This window comes from Macrobrachium nipponense, chromosome 18 (assembly GCF_015104395.2).
Source record: "Macrobrachium nipponense isolate FS-2020 chromosome 18, ASM1510439v2, whole genome shotgun sequence".
NCBI lineage: Eukaryota > Metazoa > Arthropoda > Malacostraca > Decapoda > Palaemonidae > Macrobrachium > Macrobrachium nipponense.
The window spans coordinates 39060414-39073952 of NC_087211.1; the positions used below are offsets into that span (position 1 = coordinate 39060414).

At 34.9% G+C, this 13539-nt stretch overlaps 1 protein-coding gene across 1 annotated transcript in view; it reads left to right on the forward strand.

Annotated features, from left to right (window-relative positions):
• Window positions 1-2889: 2889 nt before the first annotated feature.
• Window positions 2890-13539, forward strand: part of LOC135196988 (serine/threonine-protein kinase Chk2-like) — a 33946-nt gene continuing 23296 nt past the window's right edge. The window contains exons 1-3 of the mRNA XM_064223870.1: window positions 2890-3114; window positions 12416-12624; window positions 12880-13078. Of these exons, the coding sequence (XP_064079940.1) occupies window positions 2968-3114; window positions 12416-12624; window positions 12880-13078 (555 nt within the window). The 5' untranslated portion in view covers window positions 2890-2967. The remainder of the gene's footprint in view (window positions 3115-12415; window positions 12625-12879; window positions 13079-13539) is intronic.

Genomic DNA, 13539 nt, shown 5'->3' on the forward strand with positions numbered 1-13539 from the left:
GTGGAAGTCGTTTTATAGCAAGAGAGAGCATCAGAGGGTTTCGACTTTTCCTTCATGGGAAGGTTTTTCGCCTCTTCCCGATGCTTCGTCTCTTGCAGTATTTCCCCTCCCCCCCCCCCCCCATAGTAGCGTTGTTCCTGTGTCACCTTCCTTTTCTTCCATTGATTTGCCGCTGGAAGTATCAGGAGGCCGCCAAGTTGATGTTTGTAATGTCGGTCCTTCTTCCTCGGGAGTTAATTTGATTCCCGGGAAGGGGGAGGCTTTTTCATCATTCTCTTTTATTCCAGTCTCAGGCATCCAAGATGGCAGTGATTTGGAAGACGCTCGGACTAGGGGGTCCCCTGTCCTTGGAGGGGTTGCTAGTGCACTTTATAGAGGCTTGCTACCCCCCTCCTCAGGCTGGCCAGGCCATCCCCCCTCCTCTCGGCCTCATCTTCGTGGGTAGCCGAGGTCAGCCATCTTGTATTGCTCTGCCAGTGACTGCTGCTGCTTCTTTGAGCCGGAGGGAAGCCGTGGCGTCAGCCCCTTTGATGACATCACGGGATCCATCGTTGTGTACTCCTCAACCAGTGGCGTCTGATTCCCCTTCACACTGGGGGGAAGCCATGACGTCATCACCACTTGTGACGTCACTCCCATCGATGATGTCACTCCCAGTCGTCTCTTCTGCACTGCCTTTCTCAGCCGTGACGTCATCCCTGCTGCCCAGTTCGCTACATCTCCCTCCCATATTATCTGATGTTCCTAAGACCTGGTGTAAGTCTAAAGGTGTGTAGTTGGAATGACTGGGGCCTTTATCTTTATTTCCTCTGTTGAGAGCAGTATCTCAGTCAAAGTGTATGCTTGAGTTGGACTAGATACAGGTCAGTACAGTTCAGGAATTCTCTCCTCGTTAAAAAGTGGGAGACATCACCCTCATATCCCTCTTATAACAACGGGGGAGGGGAACATGGTAGAGTTTGGTCTTAAACCCATTTCATACTTGGTAACAGTCAGAACTCAACTGCCTTCCAGTGGGAAGTCTCTCACTGGTGTTGACATGGCATGCTAATTCTGTGTTGGCTCTCAGTTCCAGTCAGTTGTGCGAACTTATCTCCCTGCCAAGGAGTAAGTCTCATGAATAAAAGTCAATGTGTTTTATCCTCATAAGAACAAATACACATTTTTTTGTAAATTCCATTTTCCTAGGTATGCAAAAAAGCCTTTTATTTACTTAGCCACCTCAACCACTCCACTTGAGTCCTGCAGTTGAAGGAAAAAGTGAGCGCCATGGATTTGGAGAAATCGAGTGGTAAAGAGGTTCCATCACTTCAATAGACCATAAATTTAGTAAAGACAACTTTTAAACTGACTTGGCTCGCTGATTCTAGCCGTATCATGAGTTAGTTGTGTAGCTCACCAATTCTAGGTGTCTCATGAGTTAGTTGTTTAGCCCGCCAATTCTAGGCATCTCATCAGTTAGTTGTGTACTTGACTTCAAGGGAGCATGTACTGCCTCTTTCTGTCACATGGCATCTCTTTATATGGTATTTGCTCATAAATATACCCAGGGGTTGCTTGGTTTTAGTTCTTATTTTTGATAATAGTATGTCAGTACTAATTGTAATTTTGCAAAGAAATATTAGAAAAAACATGTACGTATACGGAATCTAAAAATAGTTGATGCATTTCGATCTCAGTAAATGTACGTAAATATTTTATAACAAATATACTCAGAATTTGTTACTGATTTTAGTTCTTATCTGCTAGGATATTGTGTTAGCTATAATTATAATTTTACAAAATAAAGTAAAATTATTAGAAAAAAAACATATATAGCTTGCTAAAATTATGATTGTCTTGCAAAAGAGGCTCCACAAGGGGTTGTAAATAGTAATTTTCAACTTCTTGTGGAAAATACGGAGAATTTTTTAGAATTTGTCTTACACCATGTGCATTTGCATAGCTTCTTTCCATTGATGTCTTGTTTTCTTAAATTGGCCAACCTGAAAATTTGCCCGGTCTGGGATGCTGCATATTGATTTTTTACCCTGGCTCTTAGGATTAAATGAACTAAATCTAATTGCAATTGAAAAGTTTACTCTATAATAATATGTGTTGACTCATAGCAGCAGCATCTAATCTCATTTATTACCTTCTTTGATCACTGTAATGTCCACTGTAATTTTTTTCAAAAAATGTAAATTGCTCTCCATTGCAGCAAAACCAATGCTATTGATAGCAGCAGAAAGAGGCAGAGAATTATCAGTTTAAAAGTGAAACAAAAGATTAGTAAGCAATCCAACAATGGAAAAACAGTAGCTGCTATTCCTTTCAGTTTAAGTACCTCGCCCAAGAATGACAACTGTCCTGAAAAACAAAGAATAATTCTCTAAATTATTAAAGGATCAGTTCCACTGAAAACTACATATTAAATGGAAATACAAGAGGGATCTACTATATCAGATGTGAAAAAATTATTTAGGATATGGATTGAGGGCCAGCCATAAATAGACCAATCTATCTCAGGAAATTGGCCATTATTACTAGGGAAACAATGTCTCTTGTTTGTTAAGTTTAAAGAGGAAGTATGACGAGACTGTAAAATCTAGTTTGTAGAGAACATACTTTGTTATACAGTAATTATAATTCAGGGATGGAGGAATATCACTTTTTATTAAGGTAGACTAATAATTAGAAAAAACATTTTTAGAATGAAATATTTTGGGAGCTGTTTCAGTTTGAAGTTCTTGTAAAGTTATGAATAGCAGAACTCTTGTGGGTTTTTTTTTATTTCATTAATATAAATAACCAAAGTCGTATAACAAAAAGCAAATCCAAGGTTGTTGCAAGTCATGGTTGTAACTTAAGCATTGCTTTGTAACTTCATTTTTATTTTTTCCTTTCAAATTTTCCATCATACTCCCACAGCCTAATATAATAAGACTTGAAGATGTCATCGACACTCCGGAAAAGATATTCATCATTATGGAAGTGGCAGAAGGAGGAGAGCTGTTTGATCGGTTGGTAACTCAAAGGCGACTCCCAGAGATGACTGTGAAGTTTTACTTCTATCAGTTGGTTTTAGCTATTCAGTATTTACACATGAAAAACATCACTCACAGGGACATTAAGGTTTGTAGTTTTGCCCATGTATATTTTCATTCTGTATTTGATATACAGTGGTACCTTGGTTCACGAACTTAATTCATTCGAGGACGCTGTTCGTGACTCAAAAAATTTGTAAGCTGAATCAACTTTCCCCATTTGAAATAATGTAAAAAACAAATAATTTGTTCAAACCTCAGAAACACTTTATTTTCTTTCCTTTTTTTTTTATAGTTTTCGGGCACAAAGTTATGCTTTACTTCAGTGCATCCAATTATATTGTATGTATTTTCATATTACTATTTTATTATAAAATGCAAACAGCAATTAATTTTTTGGTTCGGAAATCGGGGGCGATTGTGAGGTAAATTTATTTTGCTTTACATATTGAACTCAAATCAGACCGATTTTCTTGTTTTAGTTAGCGTAAATGAATCTCTAGATACTCTATGTATATAGGACAAGGTTATATTTCGTTGTACAAAGTGTTTTCAAGTCGAAATATCACTTGAATACATATCGTTGTGAACAAAATTTAGTTTTTCGTTAGTAGATGGTGCTGAGGGCATGTTCATTGTGTAAAAAAAATCAACAGATCCCGTTCTATATTTTCACTTGATTTCATGAGAATACTACAAGCTTTACATATTTATATTTTATTGGATTGAAAAAAGTAAAATTTATTCTTACATACCAAGTAGTTTTGATTAAAACACGTTTCTCTCAAATTTTGTGTACGGTCGAGTTTGATGGTTCTGTACCGAAGTTTGCGGGGGTTTCATCCATGTTGCCAGTGCACAGTAATCGTTAGCAGATGAACATTCTTTCCTCTGCTTCAGCTGAAACTTGCAGCTTAAATTTAGCAGTATATGCCCTTGCTGATCTTTTCTCCATACCTAATAAGGTATAGTAATGTAAAAATATATCAGTCCTGTTCTACTTAACGTCATTTGTAACATAACTACGGTAATTTTTTACTATCGCACAATGGCTGAAATGCAAGCAAACCGCAGTTGTTATCAGATTCATTTGTTTATACCAATCAGCTATTTCTGGCTGTATGCGTTTACACAACAAGTAATATGATATCCCTTTTTCAATATACTATTTCTTTGGTAAGAGTAAATAATTAACATTAAAAAGATGGAGTAACAGTCAGAAAACTTTTTAAAGAGCTTTTGGTGCTTCCAATGAACCCTTTCTGGTGATGTATGTATGTTTGTGGCTTGAAGCACGGTTCGCAAACTGGAACAAAAATTTTGTGAACATCTGGTTCGCAACCACTGTTTATATGTTGTTTCAAATATGTATTCTTCCCTCTTCACGAATAGTATCAATTTGTCTGTTATGTATTTATTTATATAGATATTTGAAAGTTGTAACATTCTTGTCAGTACTCTAATAATTATCAGTCTGACTTTTTTGTAATTTTTCAAGTTTGGTTTCATATTACAAGCTTAGTTTTTTTTTTAACCACCTTACCTATTGTTATAAATAGCTATATTTTCACGCCAACAAGTGGCGTTGGCATTCTAAATAAGAATGAGAAATCTTGGCCGACCCAAATGACTGTCAGCAATAATTTCTTGTGTACTGTTATAATATGTGTGATAATCATAGTCGACTAAACTTTTAATGAAGTATGGTATAATAAATCAGACAATGCAAAACGTATGGTTACCCCTCCTCCATAATCTGTTGTGAACTTGTTGGTTTTGTTTATTCTCAAGTTTTTTACATTAGTGGTTCAATAATGGTACAATAATTGATATTTTCATTAAAAGGGTATGTACAGTACAGGACATGAGAGAGAGAGAGAGAGAGAAAGATGCAAACAAAAGTAGACTACAGGGGGCCCTCAGTTAGCGGCGGATTCCGTTTCTGGCTAAGTGATTTTCGACGCTAAGCGATTTTAAAGTCTATGGCTGCTGCACACCTTTCGGAATGCTTGACCAGTTAACAGCGCCCTTTACTAGTCAAACAGCGCCATAATCCCGCAATGGCGCAATAATTCCTCATTATTTTCTAGATATGGACACAACACAAAACTATCTATATTTAGTGATGAATGAATGTATAAACACAGCAAAACACAGTTATCAAAGTGTATTTTCGTCTTTTGTTTGTATTCTGAGAATCAGCTTCTTTCCAGCAAAACTGATTTATTAATAGAATTATTTTTTAAATTTTGTTCATAAAAGTTTGATACAGTAATTCATGTTTCATTAAGAGAGATAGAGGTTATGTATGTCGTCACAGAAAAATTGCTACAGTACTGTAGGTTTTGACTTGCCTACCAAAGAGATTCAGATTTTAAATATTTTTATGGTGATTACATCAATGCAGTATATGTAAAGGTTTCCTATTCATAAAAGTTTGATACAGTAATTCATGTTTCATTAAGAGAGATAGAGGTTATGTATGTCGTCACAGAAAAATTGCTACAGTACTGTAGGTTTTGACTTGCCTACCAAAGAGATTCAGATTTTAAATATTTTTATGGTGATTACATCAATGCAGTATATGTAAATGGTTTCTATCTATAAGTGAAATATTTTGCCGTATATGTATACTATGTGAGAGAGAGAGAGAAGAATTTGTAAAATTTATAATGGGTGTTGTCAAGGTCTAACCACAATACGACGTAAACCAAGAACTTACTGTAATAAAACATTTTTTATTCTTCATAAATGTATTTGGATGTAATCACAAAAATATCAACATGACAGAACAAACCTAGCATTCTGTTTGGAAGTATAATAGTACAGTCATAAAATAACATACCTTAACAGTAAATATCATTTCAAAATTATCTTACTACATGGTAAACTATTATCAACATAAGCAGTGAAAATGTTAAAATAGGCAGTTATAAGCATTTTTGTTTAGTACAAGGTATTTGGCAATTGTAAGCCAGGTAAGCATTGTTAGAGGCGATTTTTGCATTTCCGCGGTAGGTTCTGGAACCTATTCCCATGTAAAAAAAGAGGGAGAACAGTTACTGTAGTTCACATTTTCTCCACCAGGTCTTCTCATCAGAATTCTTTGTGCTGTAGAGCAGAGTAGTTTTCAGTGAATTGTAGTTGCTTTTTCACAGTAATGCAGGCAGTCCCCAGTTAACGTGGCGTTCCATTCCTGGCCAAGCACCAATGGCCGAAAATCGTTGAGAACCAGAACATCACAGTAATTATGTTGATAAATGGTACTTATGACGCCGTAAGTGCCAATTGGCGCTGATAAACTGCTCACAACCACTGGTTAACAAAGCCATTAACCAAGCTTCGTAAAACTGAAACACTGTTAACTGTTGCTACCAATAAGTGGGGACTGCCTGTACTGTATGTGGTTTTTTTTTCTCTCTCTCTCGCACTCGGAATGTCTTCAACTGATGGTAGGAACAAAACATCAGCTTTTGCTGGAATGTTTCCGGCATGAGCATATTGTACTATTCTATGGAATTAGATAAAAACAGTATCCTATAGTGTTAGATAAACATTTGTGCCTGTTGTAGGGATGTCAGCTAGATGAAAAAGAGTGCAAGGAGTGATCAGACAACTTTCTGTGGAAGGTACAGGATATATTTTAGAATTTTTGTTATACCATGTGCATTTGTAGTATAGCTCTCATTCCAATTTTTCTTTTGTATGTACAGTGGAACCTCGACATACGAAAGTCCTTACTTATGAAAAATCCAAGTTATGAAAGCAAAGACGGAAGATTTTTTTGCTTCTGTATACAAAAATAATTCAGGTTGCGAAAGGGTAAAGTCCGAGATTTGCCCGAACCACTGAGAACAATTTTAAAACTTGCGCGCCGCCAACTGAGTAGACTCGCCACCATCCTCCCGCTCTCCCATTTGTTCCTGATGCTAGTCACCGCCGTAAGATCCAGCATCATGCCTCTATGTAAAGGCGTTCCTTGACAATTTTTTGCGGCAGCGTTATCATAAACACTGGAATTCGTTCTTTCACATATATTTCGTTTGTTAATGTAAATTCGTGTTAGTGATTTTGCTTTTGTTGTACTGTAAGTTACTTTATCGTGTTGTGTGTGAACTTAACCCTTAAACGCCGATTGGACATATTAAATGTCTATATAAATTGTCTGTTGGGTGCCGATTGGACGTATGGTACGTTGATATAAGAAAGTTTTTTAAAAATTCGCGGAAAAATAGTTATAGGCCTACTAGGCAAAAACTTTTGAATCACGCGCCTTGGGGGATGCTGGGAGTGCACGGATCAAGGCGTTGTTTTGTTTACAATCATTACTCAGGTGCGCAAGCGTGAATTTCTTTCTTCTCGCACTAAAAAGTATCAGCAACACATCTCAGAAATTATTTCGTCACTGACATAATTTTTGCACCATTTTATATTAGCCGTTACATGGAGTATTATATATGAAAATGTGCGCAATTTCATGTAGAATATGACTAAAAAACATTCATGTTTGTAGCTTTTATCAGTTTTGAAATATTTTCATATAAATAACGATAAGTGCCAAAATTTCAACCTTCGGTCAACTTTGACTCTACCGAAATGGTCGAAAAACACAATTGTAAGCTAAAACTCTTATATTCTAGTAATATACAATCATTTACCTTCATTTTACAACAAATTGGAAGTCTCTAGCACAATATTTCGATATATGGTGAATTTATGAAACAAACTTTTTCCTTATGTCCGCGCGGTAACTTCCGAAAAAATCAGAAATTTTTTTGTCTGATTGTCGTAATGTTTGCACTATTTTAAATTAGCCGTTACATAAAGTTTTATATATGAAAATGTGTGCATTTATATGTAGAATACAACAAAAAACAACCTATGGTTGTAGCTTTTATCAGTTTTGAAATATTTTCATATAAATAACGATAAATAGAAAAAATTTGTCCTTTGGTCAACTTTAACTCGACCGAAATGTTCGAAAACTGCAATTGTAAGCTACAACACTTACAGTCTAGTAATATTCAATCAATTAACTTCATTTTGCAACAAACGGGAAGTCTCTAGCACAATATTTCTATTTATGGTGAATTTTTGAAAACAGCTTTTTTTTACGTCTGCTCGTTACGAATTCATGCATCATTTTGTGATTATATTTTCTCTGTGTTGCCTTGATTGTTTTTCAATGTGTTATATACCAAAATGATCGCAATTTAGTGTACAATACAACGAAAAAAATTAACTCGTTAGCTTTAACCGTTTTGCTCACAGCGTGATTTGTATACAATTATATATGAAATTTTTTTTGCGCTGTCATATATCCCAATATTTATACATATATGATAATGATAATTTTTTCATTTCTGATGGTTGCATACTAAACTTCAGGCAGTGACAAAAAAAGGAGCCAAAAATGAACTCTTAATCTTGAAAACTAAGTGTGCTGTGATTTTTTGAAAAAAAAAAAAAAAAAAAAATTCAGCTTTGGCGCTCACTCACGAACACCGCCAGCATACGGGAGACGATTTTTAAAATACCGCTTCGTAATTACTTACGTTATTAACCATGGGTCCCAAGAATGTTGCTGAAGTTCACAGAAAGAAGAGGATGCTTTCTATGGAGAAGAAAATGGAGATAATCAAGAAGTGTTAATGTTTTCTGCAATTTGTTAACCCTCTAACGCCGAAGGGGTATAATAAAAATCGTCTCCTGTATGCCCAGGGGGTCTCGGAGTGAGCCCCGAAGCGGAAAAAATATTTTTTTCCAAAAATCACAGCGCGCTTAGTTTTCAAGATTGAGTTCATTTTCAGCTCCTTTTTTTTGTCATTGCCTGAAGTTTAGTATGCAACCATCAGAAATGAAAAAAAATATCATTATCATATATAAATACGTAATGCAATATATGATAGTGCGAAAAATATTTCATATATAATTGTATTCAAATCGCACTGCGAGCAAAACGGTTAAAGCTAATGAGTTAATTTTTTTTTTGTATTGTAAACTAAATTGCGATCATTTTGGTATATAACACATTGTAAAACAATCAAAGCAACACAGAGAAAATATTATCACAAAATGATGCATGAATTCGTAACGTGCGGACATAAAAAAATGTTTTTTTCACAAATTCACCATAAATCTAAATATTGTTCTAGAGAGTTCCAATTTGTTTCAAAATGAAGATAAATGATTGAATATTACTATACTGTAAGAGTTTTAGCTTACAATTGCAGTTTTCAACCATTTCAGATGAGTTAAAGTTGACCAAATGTCAATTTTTTTTATATATATATTTTTCTATATGCAAATATTTTGAAAATGAGAAAAGCTACAACCTTCAATTATTATTTGTTGTATTCTACATAAAATTGCGCACATATTCATATATAAAACTCTATGAAACGCCTAATATGAAACAAAGTAAATATTACGAGAATGCGACGTTAGCATTTCGGAAATTTGCGGCGGAGAATCTGCGCGCTGAGGGAAGGAGTTTTTTTTTTTTTAATTCGGCATAAATCTAAATATTGTACTAGAGACTTTGAATTTGTTCAAAATGAAGATAAATGACTGAATATTACTAGACTGTAAGAGTTTTAGCTTACAATTGCATTTTTCGACCATTTTGGTAGAGTCAAAGTTGACCGAACATGGTTTTTTTTTTCTATTTATCATGATTTATATGCAAATATTTCGAAAATGAGAAAAGCTACGACCTTCAATTATTTTTTTTGTATTCTACATGAAATTGCACACATTTTCATATATAAAACTTTATGTAACGGCTAATTTAAAATGGTGCAAACATTACGACAATCAGACGAAAAAATTTCAGGTTTTTTCGGAAGAGTTACAGTGCGGACGTAAGGAAATTTTATTTTATTTTTTTTTCCCCCATAAATTCACCATAAATCGAAATATTGTGCTACAGACTTCCAATTTGTTGCAAAATGAAGGTAAATGATTACAATTGCGTTTTTCGACCATTTCGGTAGTCAAAGTTGACCGAAGGTTGAAATTTTGGCACATCGTTATTTATATGAAAATATTTCAAAACTGATAAAAGCTACAACCATGGGTTGTTTTTAGTTGTATTGTGCATGAAATTGGGCACATTCCATATATAAAACTTTATGTAACGGCTAATTTAAAATGGTGCAAAGATTACGACAATCAGACAAAAAATTTCAGGTTTTTTTCGGAAGAGTTACAGCGCGGACGTAAGGAATTTTTTTTTTTTTTTTTTTTTTTTTTTTTTTGTCCCTTCATAAATTCACCATAAATCGAAATATTGTGCTAGAGACTTCCAATTTGTTGCAAAAGGAAGGTAAAGGATTGAATATTACTAGAATATAAGAGTTTTAGCTTACAATTGCGTTTTTCGACCATTTCGGTAGAGTCAAAGTTGACCGAAGGTTGAAATTTTGGCACTTATCGTTATTTATATGAAAATATTTCAAAACTGATAAAAGCTACAACCATGGGTTGTTTTTAGTTGTATTGTGCATGAAATTGTGCACATTCCATATATAAAACTTTTATGTAATGGCTAATTTAAAATGGTGCAAACATTATGACAATCGCATGAAAAAATTTATCGGAAGAGTACCGCACGGACATAAGGAAAAAGTTTTTTCATAAATTCACCATAAATCAAAATATTGTGCTAGAGTCTTCCAATTTGTTGCAAAATGAAGGTAAATGATTGAATATTACTAGAATATAAGAGTTTTAGCTTACAATTGCATTTTTCGACCATTTCGGTAGAGTCAAAGTTGACCAAAGGTTAAAATTTTGGCACTTATGTTATTTATTTGGAAATATTTCAAAATTGATGAAAGCTACAATCATGAGTATTTTTTTGTTGTATTCTACATGAAATTGTGCACATTTTCATATATAATACTCAGTGTAGCGGCTAATTTAAAATGGTTTAAAATTTATGTTAATGTGATAAAATAATTTTTGAGATGTGTCACTGATACTTTTTAGTGCAATAAGAAAGAAATTCACGCTTGCGCACCTGCGTAATGATTGTAAACTAAACAATGCCTTGATCCGTGAGCTCCCAGCATCCCCCAAGGCGTGTGATTCAAAAGTTTTCGCTTGGTAGGCCTATGAGTATTTTTCCGCAAATTTTTAAAAAAGCTTTTTATCGACATACCATACGTCCAATCGGCACGCGACAGACAATTTATGTCGACATTTAATACGTCCAATCGGCGTTAAAGGGTTAATGTGTTTCGTAAAGTTTAGTGTTAATGTTTTCTGCCATTTTTTAATGTGTTTCGTAAAGTTGAGTGTTCATGCTTTCTGCCATTTGTCCTCCTCCTCTGTCGCCACTTTCAGAGATCGCCTTGCTCAAAAGGTATGGTTCCACATTTTACTACATATGTACGTACATGTACGTAAAGTATTTCTTGTACCATGTACACTAATACACTTTATTTACAGGTACCTACTACAATAAAGGTTAGGTTAGGTATTGATGGTCCAAATTGTTGTATTTCATTGTTTATTGGTCAATTTAGCTTTATTATAAAATTTACTGTGGTGTTTTTGTCGGGCTTGGAACGAATTAGGCAATTTACATGTAAAACGTAGTTCAAGATATGAAAAAATCAGGTTACGAAGGCTGCTTTGGAACGGATTAATTACATATCCTTAGGCACTACTGTATTTATTTTAAATGGCCAACCTTAAATTTTGCCCAGTTTATGGGTGTTCTTACTGTGTATTTTAGCCTGGCCTGTAAGGGTTAAGAGTGATTAAAATTCATCCCAAGCAATGTAAATTTTCACAAAATTTATTATTTGGAGACTTAATTGCTATTAAAGTAGAACCCACTCAGCCTCCCCACAACTTAGCAGGGTGTCAAAGAATCCTAAATAGTTTAAAACGGTGTGTTGTCAAAGAATTGTAATGAGTATTAAAACATACAAACACACCTGTTTAAGAACAAGTGAACTAGACAGTTATTTTGAATGCCAACCTCACCTGCCAACACAAATATATACAGGCAGTCCCCGGTTATTGGCAGGGGTTCTGATAGGGTGCCTATAACCGGAACTTGGCCAGTTATGGCGCCATAAATCGTCAATTTTATGGTGCAAGACAAGTGCCATAAAACTGTATCGCTGATAACCAAGTCTGCCGATAACTTGAGACTGCCTTTATCTATCTTTAACAGCTGGTAGGTATCTGAATAATAAATATTATTGTGAAAATTTACATAATTGTGTTTAGGGATATTTTTTATTTGGTATCAGTGGATTTTGTACAGAATTTTTTTCATGTCCAATTATCATGGTATTTGGTGACAACATAGTACATGTATTTTAATATTTTACTAAATTGTCTTGTCACAATGTTGTTTATGAACTTTTCAGCCAGAAAACGTCCTTTTAGCTACAGATAAAGAATTGACGCTCGTCAAACTTACAGACTTTGGATTATCCAAGCTGGCAGCTGATGCCTCACAGATGACCACATTTTGTGGCACTCCAACATACATAGCTCCTGAACTCTTAGATTTTGGACAGCTCTCATACACAAACAAAGTTGATATGTGGAGCTTAGGTGTATTACTTTATGTAAGGTAAGGCAGTTATCTCTTGTAAAAGAATTTTATGACTTGTCCAGAGAGAGAGAACACAATTGATAACCTCTACAGCATTTTTCCTTGTCTGTAAAAAAAGTAGCTTATTTTTGTTTTTTATTTGAAATGAATATTGTATTAAGCAGATTAGACTTGTATTAAATTTAAGCTTGATTTTTTTTGGTAGATTAGTTCACCTTGAAATGTTTTATTTTAAAACAAGTTAATGTTCTTTCTTTTCAATTTTCTGTATAGTTTAGCTGGATATCCCCCTTTTAATCTGAGTGATGATGCCAAGCTGAGGTACCAGATTAAAAATGCAGTGTACAACTTCAACCACAAATTTTGGACATCAGTCTCAGATGAAGCCAAAGATCTCATCAAGAAGTTAATGGTTAAGGATCCCAAGAGCAGACTAAGTGCTACTGAAACACTGAATCACCCATGGCTTCAGGTATTTCCATAAATCATGTTATTGCATAATTTTTCATTTTATGAGTTTAAGCATGAAAGAGAGCTTTGTGTCCCTCCTGTCTTTGTGTCCTGCAGCTTCCATATAAATTTTTTCTGTCTTAATTTTCCTCTCTTCCCAAAATTAAGACAGAAAAAAAAAAAAACCTCGTGAGCCTTTAGACTGTGAGTACACGAGCCACTCTGTGTTCGCCTCAGAGTGGCACCACACTGAAGCTTATTTAAACCACTTTGGCATGACTCAGCCACAACACAGTCGCTCGTGTGTGTAAGTACATGCCACTGTGTCATGCCACTCAGGTCTCCATTTCAGTATGGACTCTGAGGATGAAGCATTTGCATTTGTAAGTATATCTCTTTAATATAAAGTCCAGATGAACACCATGAGAAATATATACAGGTAGTCCCCGGTTATCAGTGGGGTGCTGGTAAGTGAAAATTGGC